Source organism: Anabrus simplex, chromosome 3, assembly GCF_040414725.1.
Source record: "Anabrus simplex isolate iqAnaSimp1 chromosome 3, ASM4041472v1, whole genome shotgun sequence".
In the NCBI taxonomy this organism is placed as follows: Eukaryota; Metazoa; Arthropoda; class Insecta; order Orthoptera; family Tettigoniidae; genus Anabrus; species Anabrus simplex.
The window spans coordinates 320959231-320984037 of NC_090267.1; the positions used below are offsets into that span (position 1 = coordinate 320959231).

Sequence of the window (24807 nt, forward strand, 5' to 3'; positions counted from 1 at the left end):
GTGTTCCGGCCTTATTTCAACGTAATATTGGCAACTTCCAGAATATGTTCCAGCCCCGTTCAGCCTGGTGAACTTGGAGCACGGGTCATTAAAAGGCGATGTTGAAGACAGCGACAATCAACAGTAAGGTGATGTGCACTTTGAAATGCATTTTCTGAATAAAAAATATATTATTCAATCGGTTTAAAAATGTTCTTGTAGATAGGACCCTGCCTCCTGTACCAAGCCCTAGCTAGAAATCACCTAGAGTTGCCCTGAGATCTACTTCGTGTTAACTTTAAAATTAATCCATAAAGTCGGGCTATTTTACTGGTTCAAATCACAGGAGTGAAATAGGAAATAGTTTTAAACTAAAGTGTTAAATGAGGTTAGCTCCGTAAACGTAATTGTTGATCCCTCCAAAATCGTTTTACAAAATTGTAATTTTACGAGAAGGGTCTTCTTTTATGTCCTAGGTGTAAAATATCGTGTACTTTGAAATATTTCTCTCCTAAGGGGTTAGATGGTGGTTGACTCTCTAAAACACAATATCCATTCTTCCGAAACCGTTTCAAGCACGAACTTAAATTTTTTTATGAAGGGTGGTCTTCTATACCTTAAATTTTAATAAATATTTTAAAACTTCCACCCCTTAAAAAGTATTAATTCCTCCATCAATGAGCAACGTACAAAATCAAAATTTCACAGGCTGGTTGCTTTTGCATCTTACATATTAAATAAGATAGGTTTTAAAATATTAAAATTCATCCGTCTGGGGTTCAAATGAGTGTTAGATCAGAAAATAAACAATATTTCCCCCAAAAACGTTTGATGTACGAACTGAGAGCGTATTTTACAGGCTCAGCTTACAGTTGACCCTCCAAAATGTAAAACTTTGAATAATAACTTTCAGTTTAAAACCGAAGCGAAGCACGGGTATCTTGGTAGTTCTCTTATAAGTTTTCCCTACATCTGAAACAGAGTGCTGATAAATCTCATCGAAACTTACTTTCAGGCCCACAAGGTAGCGATAAGTTTCAGTCATTTTATTCCTACAGTATATTATGTAATATGACTGCCTTTGCAGAATAATGAATAGAACATCTGCGAAAGAAAAACATTTGTCAAGGACACTGAAGAACAAACAGAAATTACAATATTCTAAAAAAGAAAGAAAACTGGAAATAGGTGAAGCAATATCATGTTCCACTTTGAATGCAATGATAAATTGGTTGCCCAATCATTTGACGGGGTGTCCACTTTGGCGGAGTGTTTGAATGAGGTTCAAGCACCGATAAAAGAATCCCATCCTAAAGCTCTGTTTATTTGCTGTTGTGTCCATGATCTAAGTTTGATCCTATCACGAACTGTTAGCATAATACCTGAATTTAACGTGCTTTTTATTACACTAAGTGAACTTGCTGCATTTTCCACAAGATTTCCAACATAGGCCAGATTTCTCGACGAGTTTTTGAAGCACGGGTTTCCACAAGATTGAACTGTCAAATCTATTTTATGTATTATCATTCTAGACTCGTAAATATTGTGTCCAGCAAGAGCGCCCATGTCCGGGGGCAAGGGAGGGCCGCCTCCCACCCCTAGCTCTCAGAAAAAGGCAAAACTCTAATGTAGACAGCTGTTTTTCTTTCAAGAAAATGATTGAAAAGTCGGTATTACGTAGAAGTGGTAGTACCGCCCCCCACTAACAGGAAGGGGATACCGTGGGTGTTATTCTACTGCGGAATGCAAGTCGCCACTCACCTTCCAAAATGTTAAAAATTCGACATACCCCCAGGTCTAGACCTCCCCTACAAACTGCCACATGGGCGCCCATGGTGTCCAGGAATAGATCTCAATTGTACAATGTGTACATTGTTATGTTGAACAATCCAGAGGAACTGGAACATGATATTGCTTCACTAGTATCCAGTTCTCTTTATTAGAAGATTTTAATTTCTGTTTTTCTTCAATGTTCTTGACAAATGTTTTTCTTTCACAGATGTTCAATTCAGTATTCTGCAAAGGCAGTCATATTACATAATATACTGTAGGCATAAAATCACTGAAACTCAACATAATCTTGTGGGCCTCAAAGTAACTTTCTATGACAGTTATCAGCACTCTGTTTCAGATGTAGGTAAACCGTGTAAGGGATGCAATGGTGCCAGAACACACCGGAAAGGAATCTGAAACCTATTACCCCTTAAATTGACTGATGTTTATTTATGTTATAACATTTCAATATTCTAAATCTCCCACAGTATTTCAAAAGCCAATAGCGAAGAACTTCTGTATCATATCACTACTGACAACTTTATTTCATCAAATCTCTGGAATGTGTGATATTGAATAATACCTACATCAAATTTCTAAATGTGGCAGAACTTTCAATTTTCAAATTAACAGAAAAAATACTAGGCGTTTCCAGTAGTATCGTTTATTTAGTTTGTGCTTTATTTATTTATTTATTTATTTATTTATTTATTTATTTATTTATTTATTTATTTATTTATTTATTTATTTATTTATTTATTTATTTATTTATTTATTTATTTATTTTTGTTTTATTTCTTGATCGCGCTTGTGTCGGTTTTTGCTTCTGGAAGTCTTCAGTCTTGATCAGGTTTATAAAATACTAGTTGATGTACTCGTGCTTCGCTACGGAATTCTACATCGTATACAGAATTCTAGGTTAGGTCGTTTACACGTTGTGAGCAATATTGTATTAAACTGCATAGCACTGAACGTTACACTAGAAACGCGACGGGGAAGTCACCAAACGTCTTTTCTCATATGAAGACTGATTTAGGGAATTTTCGTTGTAATGGTAGGCCATTACCATTGCCTACCATCAGTCACAATCAGGTTGGGGATTTCACATTATAATGGCAGACACTAATTCCACCTTCCTTTTTTACATCCTCAGAAAGCCTGTCTTAGTAGTTTTCCCAACTGAAATGAGCATAGGTCATTTCAATGACGTCAGTAGGAATGGCGCGATTAAAAGCAATGCTTTCATATGAAATACTCGATCAAATGAAAACCACACATTTTCTCACTTTTAACGAACAGTAGCCTACTACGCTGCTGATCTAACAGTCCAAAGTTCCAGAGCTGGAATGACCAAGCCGCAGACAACCGTTACCCGTGAACAAACTTCGTCTTATTTCGGCCGGGTGCGGGTGAATAGCGAAGACTCACAGGGCAAAAACTATGCCCTTTTACTAATCTGTTTCCTAGGAGTACCCGATGAGTAGGGAAATCTCAGTTCACTACACAGGCGGCGGAAAAATTATATCTGACTTGGAGGCAATTCTTTCCTCCAAACCAGAGCTAATTTGGAATAAAATGAATGTAGAATTTAATAAAAGTGAATATGAAGAAGCTTTTCTTAAGAAACGGCTCTTTTCAGGGTTGAATTCTGAGTTATTTAGTGATTGTGGTGCTATAATTCGGAAAAGGCCTAAATTGTAATTCTAGACCAGGTCATACTACTACTACTACTCCTACTACTACTACTACTGAGCTTCTGCCTTAGGTGTGCATACTGCTGTTACGTACCGGCAGTATCAGAAAATATATGAACCAGAGGAATGGCATGCTAGAGAAAAAAGTTCTCTAACTCCCCAGCTATTTCCTGTCAATATTCAGTCAGGCTATTATATTCGGTACGCAGGAGTAATCCCATCTATCTGAGTTGAGCGGCAGCATAAGAGACAAAGAACATCACAACAATCAATGGTTAATGTAATAGTATTGTTGATCAATGTTATGCGCTTTCAATAATGTAGGCCTTCACATTTAGTTTTCTTTTGACTCTGAAATACCACTCTTATCATAGTCGGTACGGTAAAACTGAATAAAATGGTCGTAAATTGTATTCTCTCTAACTGTCGTTATGTAGTAGTACTTTTCGATAGGACAAATAATATAGGTATTTAAAAATTAAATTTTAGGCGCCTTCCCCTAAACTACAATTTCATCCAGGGTGAATAAAATTGTTTCTAACTAAGACTGTGGTTTCTTATTCCCCGACTCCATACTGTATACCTACTTTCATTAAATTCTGCAAACCCCTTTTCTCGTGGCTCGGCGTTGGTATGGACTTGGCAACAAAAATACAAGCTCATGAATATCTGTATTATCAAAGCCGGTACGGTAACAATGTATGACATAATTGATCGGAAATGTAATTCTATATAACTTTCGTTATGTGGTATTTATCGACAGGATCACTAATAATATAAATATCTGAGAATTAAATTTTAGGTCTTCCCCTAAACTACCATTTCACTCAGCGTGAGAAAAATGATTTATAGCTTAGATCGTAGTGGCTCATCCTCCGACTTCACATACCGATTTTCATTCAATTCTCTTCAGCCGTTTTCTTGTGATGCGTGTACATACACACATACAGATAGACAGAAAGTACGGAAAAGTAAAAAGTGCATTTCCTTGTTACTGTGGACATGACCGATACAGAAATACCATTCTTTTCAAATTCTGAGCAGTGTACAGACAAAACTCTCATTTTATATAGATAGATAGATAGATAGATAGATAGATAGATAGATAGATAGATAGATAGATAGATAGATAGATAGATAGATAGATATACCAAGTTAACTTTAATATACAGCAGGTGTCTACTTCACGGTGATGAAGACTACGTTGTTAGTTATTTTTACAACCGGACGGTCTGTAAGAAATCTGGAGAATCTACTCACAAAACACAAGTTAGAGATGATGGCCACGTGGTTACTGTATGTGATTTAAGTTCAGATGCCAGTAGTAGTTCTACCTGTGCAGCATCTGTAAGCGAAAGTTTGCATTCATATCCAAAATACTGCATTGCTCAACAATCAAAAGTCTTCTTGAACACATACCCTTGGCTAGTTATTGAAGAGCAGAAAATTTGTTGTACTGTTGTCCAAAGAGAATGAAACTTGATTTGGGTGTTGAAAGAGAATCAGTGCTCTATAATTCAAAAGAATGGAAAAACATTGAGGTTATGTATTATGGAAGCAAGAGAGGGGGAAAATATTTTAGTCATAAAAGGCCAAGGCAAACAGAACAGTATCAGATAAAGTTAATTTTGCAGAGAAGCAGCAGAACATCTTATTGGTCAACAACTCAGTACACAGCATGCAGATACCAATACGGTTTTTCGTACAGCATACAGTACAGCAAAATGTTGCATTTCATAAATGTGATATAACAAATACCGTGATTTAATAGATCTATAGGTAGCCAGTAAATTGGAAAAGGGTATAGGCCTCCACAGTCCTACATCAGTCTCCAGTATATTTAATTGTATTAATATTGTGCGAGGAAATAGTTGCAGCTGATTCTAAATTGTCGTTTACTGTAGATGAATCGACAGCAATTTCATCAAAAATACTTTTAATAGTACATATCCCTGCATATTTCACTGGTAACGAAACAATAATATATTTTTCTTTAAATTGCTATGCCAACGTGCAGAAATTCCTCGCAGAATAGGTATGTGTTGGATAGCATTCCGAAAACTAAGATTCATGCTGACCAACAAGGATGTTCCAATTAAACTGAAGACCAAGGTTTATAATACGTGTGCGCTGCCAGTTACTATGTACTGACGGTCTGGAAACGATGTCTCTGACGAAGGAAAGTGCTCGCAAGCTTCAGCGAGCACAACCAACCATGGAGCGACAGATGCTAGGAATCAGCCTTAGGGATAAGATCCATTCAGAGGACATCAGGAGAAGAACGAATATAACAGACATCCTAGGGAGAGTAGCAAGACTAAAATGGCAATGGGTTGAACACGTAGCTCGACAAGACTACAACAGGTGGACCTCTAGGATTATTCACTGGAGACGATGGGAACACAAAGAGAGACATTGGAAGATCTAAGAAGAGATGGCTCGATGACATAAAGCTGTTGGCTGGAACACACTGGTTCCAAGTGGCTCAAGACCAAAGACGATGGAAGCATATGGAAGAGGCCTATATCCAGCAGTGGATTGAAATAGGCTATTAAAGAAGAAGAAGAAGAAGAAGAAGAAGAAGAAGAAGAAGAAGAATTGGCGTCTACTTCGTCTGAGAGCATAGTGAATACTTTTTTAATTGATTATATTCTATTGGCCTCTCAGATGAAATTTTAGTAAAAAATTGATTGGTTTATATAAAGATGGTGTGAGTTCCATGATAGATAAAAATCTGGTGCGCTAAAATGACCGAGTCTGAAGTATCCTACTATTACCAAGTGGTTTAGTCTGTGTCATAGAATAGAACTGAGTGTTGGTAAATCCGTAAACTCCGTGTCTGGAGTAAATGAATTTTAAATTTTCATGGATAAAGTCTATTCGTTGTGCCATAAATACTAAACAATCGGTATCAACTGCAGACATACGACCTAGGACTGCAAGTAGCAGAAGTAGGTAGAATTATGTTTGTGCTCTGGGTAGCGTTATATCTTGGAGATGCTGAGGCAACCATAAAGAATTACAAAGCTCTGTATGAAAATCTGCGAATGGCATCAGATGATCAGAATCACATTGCTAAAGAGCGTTCAGTGTACAAAGGTCGCTGCTATTGTATTTGTTCACACAAGTTTGTTTTTAATTTAGCACTACTGTGTCTCCTTTCGGACACGCACTGTACTCAACACTTACTGGCTGATGCCTCCGAGGCTTCAGTCGTTCTCGCGAGTTGGTCTCAGACTGATCCTCAGAACAGATCAACAGTCCTTGACCTCATCTGGAGTTCGGCTGTCACCTAAAGGACACCACCAAATACGATGGGGCTTCCTTGACTTAATGCAGGAAGCTTTCGTAGAGGTGATGGCCCCTCCCCGCCATCACCCGTGGCGACCATCCAGTAAGTCGATGCGCTTTGTCGCCCCCGGAATCCTTTCGGACGCGCACCTCATCCCACGTATTTGTTAATATCCTCGAAGGTTCAGTCGTTCCGGACACTCGGGACTGAATCCCCAAACAGAGAAAACCCTGTTCTGAGGAGCAGTGACCTCGTGTCGAGTTCGGCTGTAACCCCGACGATATTAATAAGTACAGTGGGGTAGTACCAACTGCGATCGCAGCAGGCTTCCCCGTAGTGATGGCCCCTCCCCGCCATCACCCGTGGCAACCATCCAGAGAATCAGCACGCTTGATCGCCCCCGGAATCCTTACGGACGCGTGCTAGCTGAACGGGGAATGGCGAAAACATTTCTTACCCTTCTTATATTAACGGAATGCGGACTGCACAGTAAGCGACTTGTTCAACAATAGTATGTTTCTATCGTGTCTTATTGTTGACTGTGTACCGAATGTGTTGTGACTATAGAGCATAATGAAGACTTCTCCCAATCAGATTATTTCCTACCAGGTCTTAAAAATGTTACACTAAGGAATGTCGTAAGAAAAAACAACTGAGTTTCTCTCTATATTATATTGTTTCCTACCGGAGGATTGTTGAATTGGGCTGTGAAACTCCTGCACTCGCATTCTATTCTGGACACATATTTTTTTAAAGATAGCAGATAGTGAAGTAGCGTTACTACCTCAGTCCTGAAGATGGTGCATCATGCTCAATGCACAGTGATTACTATGCATCGCATGTACTACAAGCTGCCATTTCCCCATACATTGATATGTTTTTGTGGCAATAATAAGCTTGTTCGTTTCCTTAGAAACAAATCCGACATATCAAGCTTCCAAAAACTGAACCATAATACTAATTCCAGTTATTCAGAGCACTTCATTCGTGATATACAGGCCGTATCGAGGCTTTCGTCGACACAAGAGTCCGCATGTATATCCAATAAAATCTAAATACTCCCTTAAATAGCTACATAAAATGTTCGCCTCTCACCTTATATCAGAAGCAATCATAAATAACGTAATATACAGGCTTGAGTCCTCGCATATTACGTTTCATTTCAATAATCATTCAGTAGCAGTAAATTAATCCATTCCTTTCGGTAAGAACCTGTGAATTATACTGTTATACAAGAACATGAAAAGCCCCAGGGGATCTTAATTTGGGATTCCCCTGTGGGTGGGGGCGGTAGAATAGCATCCACGGTATCCCCTGCCTATTGTAAGAGGCGACTAAAAGGGGCCCCAGGGTCTCTGAACTTTGGAGCGTTGGTTGGCAACCACGGGGACCTTAGCTGAGTCCTGGCATTGCTTCCGCTTACTTGTGCCAGGTTCCTCACTTTCATTTATCCTATCCGACCTCCCTTGGTCAACTCTTGTTCTTTTCCGACCCCGACGCTATTAGGTTTGCGAGGGCTAGGGAGTCTTTCATTTTCACGCCCTTCGTGGCCCTTGCACTTCTTTGGCTGATACCTTCATTTTTGGAAGTGTCGGGCCCCTTCCCTTTTTTCTCTCTGATTAGTGTTATATAGAGGATGGTTGTCTAGTTGTATTTCCTCTTAAAACAATAATCACCACCACCACCATCTTAACTTGGAAGCCTTTTGTGTCCTGGCATTGTTTCCACTTACTTGTGCCAGGCTCCTCACTTTCATTTATCATTTATCCTATCCGACCTTCATTGGTCAACTGTTGGCCACTTCCGACCCCGATGGTATTTAGGTTCCCAAGGCCTAGGGAGTCTTCCAATTTCACACCCTTCGTGGCTCTTGTCTTTCTTTGGCCGATAAAATTGACGTGTCGGATCCCTTCCATTTCTTCTCTCTGATTAGTGTTCTATAAGGATGGTTTCCTGGTTGTACTTCCTCTTAAAACAATAGTCACCCCCACAAGAACATGAAAGTAATTAAATCGTCACTTTTTTTGTTCCATTCTTTTGCTGGTAGACCTACAACTATTCAAGATCTACTGGAGAGATTATATGTAGGGTTGGCAAATTTTTTTGCGTTTTGAAGTCTTAAATTTAATATTTTTTTAGCGTTTATACATGATTGAATTGGTTTTTTTGTGTTTTTAAGAAAGACAAAAAATATGAGGCCATTCATCAAAAGGTATAATATTAACGTGAAACTAAAAATCGCATTTGCACAGAGCTAACAGTAAAATAAGGTCCGCCTCTGTGGTGTAGTGGTTAGTGTGATTATCTGCCACCCCCGGAGGCCCAGGTTCGATTCCCGGCTCTGCCACGAAATTTGAAAAGGGGTACGAGGGCTGGAACGGGTCCACTCAGCCTCAGAAGGTCAACTGAGTAAAGGTGGGTTCGATTCCAACCTCAGCCATCCTGGAAGTGGTTTTCCGTGGTTTCCCACTTCTCCTCCAGGCAAATGCCGGCATGGTACCTAACTTAAGGCCACGGCCGCTTCTTTCCCTCTTCCTTGTCTATCCCTTCCAATCTTCCCATCCCCCCCGCAAGGCCCCTGTTCAGCATATCAGGTGAGGATGCCTGGGCGAGGTACTGGTCATCCTCCCCAGTTTTATCCCCGACCCAGAGTCTGAAGCTCTAGGACACTGCCCTTGACGCGGTAGAGTTGGGATCTCTCGCTGGGAAAAGCCAACCCTGGAGGGTAAACAGAAGAAGAAGCTTTTCATTCGCTGAGTCCTTAAATCAATTGACAGTGATGACACATAGGCTAGGTAGAGGAGGGCCTTGTTGACCATAAGGAGAAATTTCAAGTTATTTGGTGTTCATAAAACTAAATTATAAGGATCTTTAGGTTTTACGCGTTATTTGGGTTGCCTGTCTCCGAAAAATAAGGGGCTGGTGAATCACCCAGTATAGGCCATGTGCAATAATTGGTCTAAAATTTGTCATAACAACTCCGAGAACGTTAGGAATCACGAAGGTTGTGAAATAAGATAGACTCGCACGCGGCGTTAGTATACGGGCCTCAAATTGAAGCGGAGTCAGTTGTATATGGTTTGTACTTAGTTACTGTAAAGAATAAAGAAAAGGCGAGAGCATGAGTGACGGCCGTAAATAACAAGCGAATATGTATAACTGTTCTCAATTAAAATTGTGCATCTTCCCCCATTGTGTGGCTTATCTTATTCGTTCAAAGTAAATACATCACACTCCAAACCTCAAAAGTATACGCCAAAATACATAAAAGCATTCTTTCCTCGAAAATTATTAGAGTTACCAAGAAAATTCGCATTAATATTTTTCTCGCAAATCAAATTTTAAGTACATCTGCTCTGCTCCAAGGACTAACTTTTCAGACAGCTCGTTCACTTATCAGGGTCCCAGACGTGCGTTTTCCTCTGACTTGCTTCACATTTTCTCTCGCTACGTAGCCCGCTTAAGAGACAGTGTGATAATAAGACACAGAAAAGCTTTTCTTTTCTGGAGTACGGTTAGAATTACGAAGACTTACCTGTGTAAAAAAAAGGTAAGTATCCTATATGTTAACAAAACATTCCAGTTGTATGCTTGCCAAAACTGACCACGGTTCGTCAAGTAGTTTTCACGTGAAAGAAGCCAAGACGAAGGGTCGGAAGGTAAAGCATGCATCAAAACACAGAAAAACATTTTTTGTCGAAAACTATTTAAAGATATGAAGACAATTCATATAAACATTTTTTTCTGGAAGACCTAATTTCGTTGTACATTTGGTGTGATTCATTGTTCAGTAGGACTAACCGCTTAAGCAGTGTATTCACTTTGAATGGTCCCAGGTGAACGTTTTCCACTGACTTGATTAACATTTTCTTTCACTGCAGAGCCTACTTAAAATATATCGTGATAGCAGCCTGTGTGTTAACCAAAGGCACCAGGTAAATTTTTGACAATTTGAGCTCCATCGTTCAAGTAGTTTTTAAGTGAGAAGAACTGAGATCGGCAAATACACAATCTTTCAGATTTATTATTGCTGTCATTTTTTCCTTCAACCACGGTTCTCTCGTTAACCCTTTGGTATTCCGCGATGATACACAGCCTATGTTATCCAGAATGATATTGGTGAACTTCAAAACTGGTCCGGTAGTTGCTTTTTTTTATCTTACACGTTGCTTTGCGTCACATCGACAGAGATAGGTCTTATGGTGAGGATGGGACATGAAAGGGCTAGAAGTGGGAAAGAACTTGCCTTAAGGAACATCCCCAGTATTTGCCTGGTGTGAAAATGGGAAACGACGGAAAGCCATCTTTAATGCTGCCAGCAGTGGGGTTCGAACCCACTATCTCCCGAATGTGAACTCACAGCTGCGCGCCCCAAACCTCACGGCCAACTCGCTCGGTGTTCCGGTAGTTTCTAATATTGTCCGTTACATTATAAACAAACTCACAGTCTCTGTATATTAATACAGACCTATGACACGCGTGCCATTAGGTGACCCGAGAAGACGACTTCTGTGGCTCATCAGACAACATACTAACGTATTTTAATGTTTTTAACATGTAAGAAATAGATGGAAAATCTAGCAACGTAGCATATTTTAACATTAATGAAGATATGTATACAGGGTTATTCACCTAAGATGTTACACGGAAATAACATTTAAACCATTAAAGATATCGGCATTCTGTTTTCATATTCGTAAATGGTACCCAGGGTCTTGTAAAACAACGTACTACTTATTCTCGTGGGGTGATTAATAACCGAGATATTAATACTAACTCCATATTTTAAATAGAACGGCAGGAATGCATACAGCTGGCCTAAAAGTTCAACTGCGTACAAGTTCGGGTATCTAAGTATTTTCAGAATCGGACAGTTACTTTTTGAGATATCGATAACAACGCATTTGGGCTTTTGAGTGCCGCATCAGACAGCGTACAGTCGGCCAAGGACGTATTGGCACGCAAGCTGTTTCCTGGCATTGATTCCAGCCACAGAACGGATACCAGGCATGTACTGTAAACTATCGTACACATAATGTGATGTACCGTAATACACCCTGGGTGTGCAACGTTATGTATGACTAGCGAATACACAACGGGGAAGGGAGATTATTCGGACATTATTTTTTTTCTAGAAGGAGCTCTTTCGGTGTCCTGTATAATGTTTATTTCTCAATTCATACAGTTGTATGTACTGCACACTCAAACCAGTGACAATTATAGCTTTCGTTATGTTCCTTTGAAGTCAAAGTAATTATTTTATTCCTTTTAAAAACATCACACCTCTCTGTCCTGTCATGAGTTCGCCTGTCATGCACACTTTGCAAATCCATCACATGTGTACGATATACTTACATTCCTCGTATCCATTATGTGGCTGGAATCACATCCAAGAACCTGCTTGCGCGTCAATATGTCCTTGCCCGACTGCACGCTGTCTGATGCGGCATGCAAAACAGCGCATTCTGTTCTTATTGATATCTCAATAACTAACTGTCTGATTTTGAAAATACTTACACATTTGCACTTGTACTCAGTTGATATTTTAGACCGGCTGTATGAATATGTACCGTTCTATTTAAAAATATGGCGTTAGTGTCAATATCGTTCGTTCGTTCGTTCGTTCGTTCGTTCGTTCGTTCGTTCGTTCGTTCGTAATCTGTTTATCCTCCAGGGTCGGTTTTTCCCTGGGACTCGGCGAGGGATCCCACCTCTAACACCTCAAGGGCAGTGTCCTGGAGTTTGAGACTCTGGGTCGGGGGATACATCTGGGGAGGATGACCAGTACCTCGCCCAGGCAGCCTCACCTGTTATGCTGAACAGGGGCCTTGTGGGGGGATGGGAAGTTTGGAAGGGATAGACAAGTAAGAGGGAAGGAAGCGGCCCTGGCCTTAAGTTAGGTACCATCCCGGCATTTGCCTCGAGGAGAAGTGGGAAACGACGGAAATCCAGTTGACTTCCCGACGCTGAGTGGACCCCGTTCCGGCCCTCGTACCACTTTTCAAATTTCGTGGCAGAGCCGGAAATCGAACCCGGGCCTCTTGGGGTGGCAGCTAATCACGCTAACCACTACACCACAGAAGCGGACAGTTAGTATCAATATATCAGTTATTAATCACCCCATGAGAATACGTCGCACATTATTTTACAAGCTCCTGGGTACCATTTACGAATATGAAAACAGAATGCCGATAAGTTTAATGGTATAGAAGTTACTTCCGTGTAACATCTTAGGTGAATAACCCTGTATAAAAATGAATTCTATGGCGATATGTATTACAATTTTCTTAAATTAAAATATGAATATATCTTATTCTTAAAATTTACCAGTTTTTAAAATGTAATTTGCAGTGATGTTTGCAACATAAAATCATGAAACGTTCAGTCTAATGGATTTGTATGTAATGCACTCTCATACCTAAACGAAGTCAAATGAGGGGTTTCAGGATGATTTTAAAGGAAAATAAACGAGCTCGATAGCTGCAGTCGCTTAAGTGCGGCCAGTATCCAGTAATCGGGAGATAGTGGGTTCGAGCCTCACTGTCGGCAGCCGTGAAGATGGTTTTCCGTGGTTTCCCATTTTCACACCTGACAAATGCCGGTGCTGTACTTTAATTAAGGCCATGCCCGCTTCTTTCTACTTCCTAGGCCTTTTCTATCCCATCGTCGCCATAAGACATATCTGTGTCGGTGTGACGTAAAGCAAGTAACAATAACAACAAAAAAATAACCGATTGCACATTAGACAGTAAAAAGGGATGAAACGAGACCTTAATTCACACTCTAGTCAGTGAAAGTTTGCCATCTCTGGCATAGCCTATGCTGTAGCTTATAACTGATTTCTTTAAGCTGACCTCTTTTCTCCATCGTAGTAAGCAATACGTTTTATAACTTGTACTATGATACAATTTCTTAACTGATATTTTTAAAATATTGTATGACTATACTGCAAGAAGAATATTTTAAGAAGAGCTTTTATTTTCAAGTGTGTTACTTGTTGTTTGAATCCAGTGCTTCACCTGTCTAGAGTGTCACCGCATGCCACTAGTAACACTTACAGTATCGTAGTAGAAGCCCCACAGTCGCCACGCACCTTACAAACTGTGAGTCCGTAGTTGCCTCAAGCCTTTCATATTTTAACTTAGATGCAGCTGATCCCGCAACGTTGAGTACAATAGACAAGTGTTTAACCAATTGAACTTCTCAGTCAGTCCCTCCGATTGAATATGTTGAAATATCGCACACCTTCGTTTAGTATCACTCTCACTGAGCTCGATAGCTGCAGTCGCTTAAGTGTGGCCAGTATCCAGTATTCGGGAGATAGTGGGTTCGAACCCCACTGTCGGCAGCCCTGAAGATGGTTTTCCGTGGTTTCCCATTTTCACACCAGGCAAATGCTCTGGCTGTACCTTAAATAAGGACACGGCCGCTTCCTTCCCAGTCCTATACCTTTCCTGTCCCATCGTCGCCATAAGAACTATCTGTGTCGGTGCGACGTAAAGCCAATAGCAACAACAACAACAACAGTATCACTCTCTTTGAAAATCTTTTTTTCCGCGAACTAAGCACAGCACATTTCTTCCTCGCATGGGAAAACAGTAACCATATGTTGCCTTTCCTGTTGCTATACATTAGCGGCTACCAGAGTGCACTATGCGTGAAGGAGCCGTAACGAAATGCAGATCCGGTTAGCGGGAAGCGCTTGACAGCCAAGAGAACTCCTGGAGAACGAAGCAACAAAGGATTAAGTACGAGACCGAATTCAAAGCAAGCAGGCAAATTTGTACTTTTATGTGACTGTTTATATCGCAATCGTGGCCACGGAGCCACCAGTTTTAGGTGAATTGTGAACTACAGCGCTATAATTATCCATTTCAAAAATTCCACATACGTTAACCGGGATTCGTATCGAAGCCACCTTAGTGAGAAGCCAGTGGCGATGCCACTAGGTTATCACATCCCCTTGACCAAATTCTCGTAAGTGTACATAGTTAGCAGCTGGGGCTTATGAATAGCAGAAAAGTCCCACTTTTACAAGTTCAAAAATGTTTATTTGAAGTCTCACAAGTACATGTTCCGTTCTTTTATTTAGAACATCCTCAGCTTGAACTCAGTCATTGATACTATAAAAAACCAAGGTACCATTCAAGGCGAAAATGCACATAGTTAATATTCAAAAATTATACTTATGTTCATAAATAAAATTATGTAAAATGCGTCATGTTAAAATACCATCTTAAAAATGTTTAATTGTGGGAGCAAATGGTGAGTTAAGAAGAAAGTTCTCCTATTCAGAATGGCACATTTCGTTTTAAAAACTTGTACAGGTGTTTGTTAAACTAGAGTTCATATTACATTGTACGTGATGTTATGCAATAATGTTAAATCTGACACTGTATCAGCTGCTGTTGATTATCACTAGAAGAGAAGCTGTATTGTGGTTGCAAATTAAGGCCGGACTGGTATTGTGTGATAAACGTACTCGCCGGCCTTACACTGGTTGACCTGTATCAAGCTGTTGGCGTGACTAATACCTGTGAGACTTAAAATAAACATTTTTGAACTTGTAAAGGTGGGAATTTTCTGCTATTAATAAGCCCATTAAGGTCGACAATACGGAAAAGATATGAATTTTATAACTTGTAATAGTTAGCAGCTAACATCTTACCGAACAGGTCAGCTCAGTGGATTGCAGCACGACCAATGGTTATGGTCGCTAGCTCTAGGCTAGTGGGTTCAAAATCCCCGTCGGCCATCCTCGAAGTGGTTTCCCGTTGTTTCCCTCTTTTCAACCCCATATAAATGCCAGAATGGTACCGTACAATTACATGTACACCTACAGACACCGGTACATGTAGCACACTCCCACAGGATGTACCGGGAAAAACAGTAACCGAACTGGCAAGCCGAACATGCTCTCGGACACTCCCAGCACTTAAAGCCATATTCCAAAAAAGGAAAAGGAGCTAAGATCTTGTAACCGAGCTCGATAGCTGCAGTCGCTTAAGTGCGGCCAGTATCCGGTAATCGGGAGATAGTGGGTTCGAGCTCCACTGTCGGCAGCCCTGAAAATGTTTTTCCGTGGTTTCCCATTTTCATACAAGGCAAATCCCGGGGCTGTACCTTAATTAAGGCCACGGCCGCTTCCTTCCAGTTCCTAGGTCTTTCCTATCCCATCGTCGCCGAAAGACATATCTGTGTCGGTGCGACGTAAAGCAAATAGCCAACATCTTGTAATCCCCCAGATGAATGATGAATTACATTCTAATTCAATATACGTGATAGATTTGCCCGTAGCATTATTTAGCATCGAGAAGACGATATCTTCTTTGATTCCTTAGCTGACTTCTTTGCTAGATTCAATTTCCTAGTAAGTTCCTTCAATTTCTCCTTACTTCCACAACCATTTCTAACTCTATTTCTTTCCAACCTGCACCTCCTTCTTAGCCTCTTTACTTCTCTGTTATAATATAGTGGAACTGAATAGAATTGTGTGAAATTATTCTCAAATGCATAATCTGGAATTACGTTTTTTCAGATTTTAATATAAACTCAGTAGTGTTTTTGTGGGTTTGTCTTAACGAACGGTTTGTGCTTATAAATGACGCTCAGCAATGCGGTATGTATTTAACAATATTGGTTGAGTAACGTGTGTTTTATCACCCGCTTCTCTGTGAGAAATTGGATGTTATTTATAGAGAATTTAAGTACCTTATTGTTAAATGCTGATTTTTCAATAACTAGGTAGGCACAGTTATAACGGATGATTACGAGTTTGGTATCACATCTCAGTCAGTTTTGTTTTATGTGTGTGTGACGAAAGATTTCTCAAAATATTTTTCTCACATCTTCATCGATATATTTGTTTTCTGTCATTTACTGTGTTGCGACTACGGATTGTTACATGAACCAGAGGGGTACAGATCGTAAAAAAAGGAAACAAGACAAGTAATAATTTATACGGCATCTAGCGCACTAAACAAAAGTTGCGTTTGTGTATCCACTAGGAGATTTTAAATCGTCCGTCACATTCTTGAGCGGTCTTCTGTAATCACGAACCCAATCAATCAGTCACCACTGTTCTGCATTTGGCTCAGTCGCCCATGTGGCAGATTCTATATCCGTTGTTTTCCTAGCCTTTTCTTAAATGATTGCAAAGAATTTGGAAATTTGGTAAATTATTCCAATCTCTAACTTCCTCTCCTATAAAGGGATATTTGCCCCAATTTGTCCTTCCAACTTTATCTTCGTATTGTGATCTTTCCTAACCCTGCCGCAAGCAACGGGTACCGTAGCATATTCCAAAATATTGTGGCATATAGCTGATGATGAACAATTTAATACATTTCCTTCTCACTATTTTATATAGGGCTGACATTAAATGAAATCAAAGAGGAATTTGGAAAGGGATAATGATAGGAGAGGAAATCAAAACTATGAAATTTATCGATGATAATGTTATTTTATCTGAGTCTGCAGAAGATGTGGAGAAATTGCTAAATGGTATGGACACAGTCTTGGAGAAGAAGAACAAGATGAAAATAAATTAATCCAAAATAATAGTAATTGAGTGCAGTGGAACGAAGTCAGCTGATGCAGGAAATATGAGATTGGGAAATTAAGTCTTAAAAAAGTAGATGAATATTGTTACTTGGGGAGCAGAATAACTGACCTGGCCGGGAATAAAACCCGGGGCTTCCGACTAAGAGGCAGGCACGCTACCCCTACAACACAAGGCCGGCAGCACTTCAACACACCCATGATAAAATTTATCTTTTCTTTCCAGGTTCATGAAGAATCATCCTGACATATTCGACAAGTTCTGTGACCTCTGTGATAAGCCGTCGGATGTCATGGTCAAAGATGATATGTTCAAGGCGATAAAATCCAAAATGAAGGGTTTGTTGTCAAAGCTTTTTAAAGCAATGGACGATGATAAACTGCTTCAAGACTTAGCACTTAAGTTGGCAACTTTTCATTCAAAGTTCGACATCGACGGGGATTACTTACAGGTTAGTACATTATAAAATACAATAAGAATATTCCTAGATTATTATTTAAATTATTTCAATAAGAGAAATTAATAGATTTATCGCCGTGTCAAGAGAACTATTTATTCCCTGATAACAAGTGTCATTATTGGTGAGAGTAATTGTAAGTGACCGGAGCTGAGATTAGCCATCGTGGAGATGGTAATTATTGTTTTAAGAGGAAGTACATCATCGAAGCAACACAAAATCTGCGTAGACTCTTGTAATGAACAATCAATATCAAGTTTTGTATACCTCGTCCCATGTTATGGTCTTTTGTAATAAAATATTCATTCATTCATATCCTAAAGTCAAGGCCTTGTCGCTGCAACCACATTTGTCTCTCATCTGCTGAGCGTTTCATATCAACATATTTTTTCAAATTCATTATTTTTAATACGCACTAAATTTCCAGATAAATTTGCAGCCTGTCACTTACTGTATCAGGAAGTGTAACTAACCCCATGGCACTACCGCCTTGAAAGGCCTTGACCTACCAAGCGACCGCTGCTCAGCCCGAAGGCCTGCAGATTACGAGGTGCCATGTGGTCAGTACGACAAATCCTCTCGGACATTATTCCTGGCTTTCTAGACCCGGGGCCAGTATCTCACCCTCAGATACCTCGTCAAATATAATCACGTAGACTGAGTGCACCTCGAACCACCCCTCAGATCTAGGTAAAAATCCCTGACTTGGCCGAGAATCGAACCCGGGGCCTTCGGGTAAGAGACAGACACGCTACCCCTACACCACGGGGCCGTCTATCAGGAAGTGTACCATTCTCCGGAATTATTATTCTTACCTTTCATTCTTACTTATATTGCTTGAGAATGAGAGTGCCTTCCAGCCCAGACGTTAATTCGACGCAGAGCTGGGAATCGAATCATATCGATCAGGAAATAACTTCTTCTACTACTACTACTACTACTACTACTACTACTACTACTACTACTACTACTTCGGAGAGCTCCATAATATGTTAAAACCTATTCTCCCGATGAGGCAGAAATGCACTCGTCGATTTCCGACAAGAATGTTGCAAAGTTTGGGCTGGGAAGGCTTTGAAGAAAGGAGACGAGCTGCTCGACTAAGTGGTATGTTCCGAGCTGACAGTGGAGAAATGGCGTGGGAGGACATCAGAAGACGAATAAGTTTGCGTGGTGTCTTTAAAAGTAGGAAAGGTCACAATATGAAGATCAAGTTGGTATTCAAGAGGACAAATTGGGGCCAATATTCGTTTATAGGAAGGGGAGTTAGGGATTGGAATAACTTTCCAAGGGAGATGTTCAATAAATTTCCAATTTCTTTGCAATCATTTAAGAAAAGGCTAGAAAAACAACAGATAGGGAATCTGCCACCTGGGCGACTGCCCTAAATGCAGATCAGTAGTGCCTGAATATAAAAAAATATTGAAAGGCTGTTACTCTCTCCTTTCACACTGACCTGACTGGGCGAGTTGGCCGTGCGGTTAGGGCGCCCAGCTGTGAGATTGCATCTGGGAGAGTGTGTTCGAACCCCACTGTCGGCAGCCCTGAAGATGTTTTTCCGTGTATTCCCATTCTCACACCAAGCAAATGCTGGGGCTGCGCCTTAAGGCCACGGCCGCTTCCTTCCTACTCCTAGCCCTTTCCTATCCCACCGTCGCCATAAGACCTATCTGTGTCGGGGCGACGTAAAGCACCTTGTAAGAAAGAACACTGACCTGACATTGTGTTTGTCCCGTTATGTGTTTCTTTTCTGTGTTCGTATCTCTCCATTTATGTAACAACATAGGCTTTGTATGTTGTATGTTCAATACACTTCAGAAGGACATGGAACCCTGGACTACAATTTACATTTTACAGGTTACAATGGCCTAATGGGACACGAATTCACATTAGATTAATGAATTTACATTAATGAATTCACGTCAGAACACCTCTTGTTACATGTAGCAGAACCCCACTTTCTGCACTCAAAACATCTTTAACACTCGCTGCATTTACACTGACTGACAGAGCAAATGCAACACCAAGAAGGAGTGGTCAGAACTTTATGCCAATTGCAGGGTAGACTGACGTCACTGAGGTATGCTCATGATGTGAAATGCGCCGCTGTGCTGCGCACGTAGCGAACGATAAATGGGACACGGCGTTGGCGAATGGCCCACTTCGTACCGTGATTTCTCAGCCGACAGTCATTGTAGAACGTGTTGTCGTGTGCCACAGGACACGTGTATAGCTAAGAATGCCAGGCCGCCGTCAACGGAGGCATTTCCAGCAGACAGACGACTTTACGAGGGGTATGGTGATCGGGCTGAGAAGGGCAGGTTGGTCGCTTCGTCAAATCGCAGCCGATACCCATAGGGATGTGTCCACGGTGCAGCGCCTGTGGCGAAGATGGTTGGTGCAGGGACATGTGGCACGTGCGAGGGGTCCAGGCGCAGCCCGAGTGACGTCAGCACGCGAGGATCGGCGCATCCGCCGCCAAGCGGTGGCAGCCCCGCACGCCACGCCAACCGCCATTCTTCAGCATGTGCAAGACACCCTGGCTGTTCCAATATCGACCAGAACAATTTCCCGTCGATTGGTTGAAGGAGGCCTGCACTCCCGGCGCCCGCTCAGAAGACTACCATTGACTCCACAGCATAGACGTGCACGCCTGGCATGGTGCCGGGCTAGAGCGACTTGGATGAGGGAATGGCGGAACGTCGTGTTCTCCGATGAGTCACGCTTCTGTTCTGTCAGTGATAGTCACCGCAGACGAGTGTGGCGTCGGCGTGGAGAAAGGTCAAATCCGGCAGTAACTGTGGAGCGCCCTACCGCTAGACAACGCGGCATCATGGTTTGGGGCGCTATTGCGTATGATTCCACGTCACCTCTAGTGCGTATTCAAGGCACGTTAAATGCCCACCGCTACGTGCAGCATGTGCTGCGGCCGGTGGCACTCCCGTACCTTCAGGGGTTGCCCAATGCTCTGTTTCAGCAGGATAATGCCCGCCCACACACTGCTCGCATCTCCCAACAGGCTCTACGAGGTGTACAGATGCTTCCGTGGCCAGCGTACTCTCCGGATCTCTCACCAATCGAACACGTGTGGGATCTCATTGGACGCCGTTTGCAAACATTGCCCCAGCCTCGTACGGACGACCAACTGTGGCAAATTGTTGACAGAGAATGGAGAACCATCCCTCAGGACACCATCCGCACTCTTATTGACTCTGTACCTCGACGTGTTTCTGCGTGCATCGCCGCTCGCGGTGGTCCTACATCCTACTGAGTCGACGCCGTGCGCATTGTGTAACCTGCATATCGGTTTGAAGTAAACATCAATTATTCATCCGTGCCGTCTCTGTTTTTTCCCCAACTTTCATCCCTTTCGAACCACTCCTCCTTGGTGTTGCATTGTCACTGTCAGTCAGTGTATTTCATAGGGGAGCCACACCAAGTAACGGATCGAAAAAGCCAGCACATAGGAGCCGAAGTCCTACTATACGGCCTATAAAGGAAAAAACAAATAAACGGTTAATGGAAAGGCCGAGATCAAAATGAAAGGAAGGCTGAACCCACTCAAGCACTCTCAGTACATGACTCGTCAATGCAGCCAAATAGGGCAGAAGGCCCGTGACTCTGAGGATAATCCATACTACTCCATGACTAATATAGGAAAAGTTACAGTCCGAAACACAAGATACCGAAAATTTAGAGTTTAGAAACGTAATCACCAGAAAACAAAGTTATTTATTATTCACCGTATGATGCAAAGTGAATAAGGGAAACGAGGGTACATACTGGTGAGCCCTTATACTACATATTCCCCATGAGGGTTTAACATAAGTCCGTAGACTCCAAGAGTAAGTCCTAACAGAAAAAAAGTGAAACCTACATTAACATTGAAGGAAAACGTAGCTTGACCTAACAATTATATGCTAAGGGGAACGCTGAAATCTTCCCTTTGCCACACGTAGATGAATTTCGCATTGCTAGGTGATAGTTCTTTACTTCACACTGCCATCAATACGCCGTAGCTTCCCCACCCTCGTCATCCGGCTTCCAGCGGAAGACCTCACTTAATGTAGCACTCTCAAAGTCCCGAACCGAATTGTCACTTAAGGCTCAAACTCGCAGCTATATATAGGGATAGGAACTGGCTGGGTGCAGATTTATTAACTGACGTAATTACACTATTGATTGGTGGAACATGACATCATAAGGCAAAGAGCTGATTTGGTTGATCATTGCGTATTAGGCAGTAGAGGTAATTCAAAAATGGCTGAAGGTAATTCAGGTTAGCCAACCCCAAAACAGAAGCATTTAACTACCAGGTTAATTGCAGTTAAATTTCCTAGATGGCACTTGGAATAAACAGTGGTGAAATCTTCTAAATATACATAATACTTAGTTGAAATGGTTGAGTTCAAGCAGTCGCTAGATTACTCTGCTGACAGTTGATGAAGCGGGAATTTAAACTCATGGAGAGGCAGTATTATTATTATTATTATTATTATTATTATTATTATTATTATTATTATTATTATTATTATTATTATTATTAATGAAGCTCCGTGGCTCAGGCGGCACCGCACCGGCCTCTCTCCGCTGGATACCGCGCTTCAAATCCCGGTCACTCATGTGAGATTTGTGCTGGACAAAGCGGAGGTGGGACAGGTTTTTCTCCGGGTACTACGGTTTTCCCCGTCATCCTTCATTCCAGCAACACTCTCCATTAACATTTCATCCGTCAGTCTTTATCATTTCCCCAGAGGAGTGCGACAGACTTCGGCAGCCGGCACATTTCCTACCCTCGCCGCTAGATGGGGGTTTTATTCATTCCATTCTTGACCCGGTCGAATGATTGGAAACAGGCTGTGGATTTTCATTTTCATTATTATTATTATTAAAAATATCGACGATGAGTGGAAAAATATTCATATCGAAGACTTGGGTATGGTTGAACGCAATTACTCATAAATTTTGATAAAATACAACCGAAAACAATTGCGAACTACACACGATACCCTCAATGTAAACACATCTTCTTGGCTGGCTTCGTAGTATTCCAAACGTTGTCTTGCGGCCACCTGAAAACTGAAATAATAAACTCTGTTCCTGGCACGCTACACAGAAGTTTATCATTTGGACAACTTAACTTAGCCCCAGCGAAATTTAGAATACTAATGAGATCGAAATCACTTTGCACTCCGTAAACGTGATCCATCAACAGGGACGTAGAAAACGGAAGTATAATGCCATTGGATGTTAAAGACGTCATGTTGAATATTCTAGTTAAACAATTATTTCGACGTTAGAAATGCGTAAATCTTCTTATAATCTTCCCCTTATCTTTTTGTAGATACAGAACTCAACGAACATATATATCATAGTCAACCTACAAACATTGGTACCTGATCCTATATTGCCTTAGTTCAACTACAACATTGAGTTCTTGCTCGAGAATATAGATGAAATCATTATCGCCAATGTTATTTTAATGACGTAAACTATAATGAATGTTTAAAACGATCACAGATGCTAGAATAAATCACGCATCGCTATTGTTGCGGAGTCAAGCTGCCAGGAAGAAACGTTCAATTTCCAGACTTTATGCCGTTTACTGTGGATGTGATACAGCCACTTACCCACTTATCCCAACAAGTGGTTTTTTATTTGATCCTGTAAAGGACCCTTTTTATCGGATGTTACGTAGCCAGATTAGACTAGGTCTGTAGGTAGGAAGCAGGGTACCCTGGATATTTAACGCGGAAATTGTTCGAAATGCCGGCCCCGTGGTGTAGGGATAGCGTGCCTGCCTCTTACCCGGAGGTCCCGCGTTCGATTCCCAGCCAGGTCAGGGATTTTTACCTTGATCTGAGGGCTGGTTCGAGGTCCATTCAGCCTACGTGATTAGAATTGAGGAGCTATCTGACGGTGAGATAGCGGTCCCAGTCTAGAAAACCCAGAATAACGGCCGAGAGGATTCATCGTGTCGACACACGACACCTCGTAATCCGCAGGCCTTCGGGCTGAGCAGCGGTCGCTTGGTAGGCCAAGGCCCTTCAAGGGCTGTAGTATCATGGGGTTAGGTTAATTGTTCGAAATGTAGACCACCTTCGTTTATACACATTTCAGTACGACGTTGTAAAGTATTAATCGTTGTAACGTGTGAGATGCAACGGCTTAGCAGGCCTCGGTGATCAGTTGCCGAAAGTGACCAGGATTTTCAGGCTCCTGTGCATAAAGCACGTGCTTTAAATGACCCCGCTTTTGTTAGTTGCGTTACGTCGCACCGACACAGATAGGTCTTATGGCGACGCAGGAAGAAGTCAAGTGACGTAAGATCGGGTGATCTGGCGGGTCAGGGAACGGATTCTCCCTTTTCCTAACTATTTATTAGGATATGAAGATGGTTCCGGACAACTGCTGATCCGTGAGGTGGGTCCCCGTCCTGTTGAAACCACATTCGTAATCGGTCGAGTAATGACACGTCCTCCAGCAACAGTGAAAGTCTATTTTAAAGAAAATGAAGATAGCGTACTTCCGTCAGATGGAAATCGAAGAAATATGGTCTGATTAGGTAGTCGCCGAAGATTCCACGCCACATATTGCACTTGAAATGCATCCTATCATACTCACTTTGGGATTCACCGCGTTCCAATAAGGCATATTGTGCCGATTCACAACGCCATTGTTATGAATACGTAATTCATCTGAAAACAGGACACTTGACAAAAAGGGCTCCATTACTGGTCACACCGCGTAATGCCCATTTACAAAACGCTACTGGAGCGTTGAAATCATGTCTGTGGAGTTGCTTGTGGAACTGTATTCGTCTAACAGATGACCAACTGATGCTGGTCTGTCGTGCAAATTTCCGTGTACTAATATGAGTATTATTCCGGACAGCGTCCAAAAAAGCCTCTTTAGCGTTATAGGAGCATCTTTAACAGGAGGTACCCTTCCATGCGTCCCAGTTAACCACAATCGTCGTTCAAGTTTTCGAAACGTACTGGTCTTCTGTCAGGAAACCGCTCACGTTACAGGCCTTGCGACTCAAATATGT

At 41.5% G+C, this 24807-nt stretch overlaps 1 protein-coding gene across 1 annotated transcript in view; it reads left to right on the forward strand.

Moving 5' to 3' along the window:
* The window catches only part of LOC136867273 (uncharacterized), a 102778-nt gene that overhangs the window by 74376 nt on the left and 3595 nt on the right, over positions 1-24807 (forward strand). The window contains exon 3 of the mRNA XM_067144421.2: positions 17525-17750. Within this exon, the coding sequence (XP_067000522.2) occupies positions 17525-17750 (226 nt within the window). The remainder of the gene's footprint in view (positions 1-17524; positions 17751-24807) is intronic.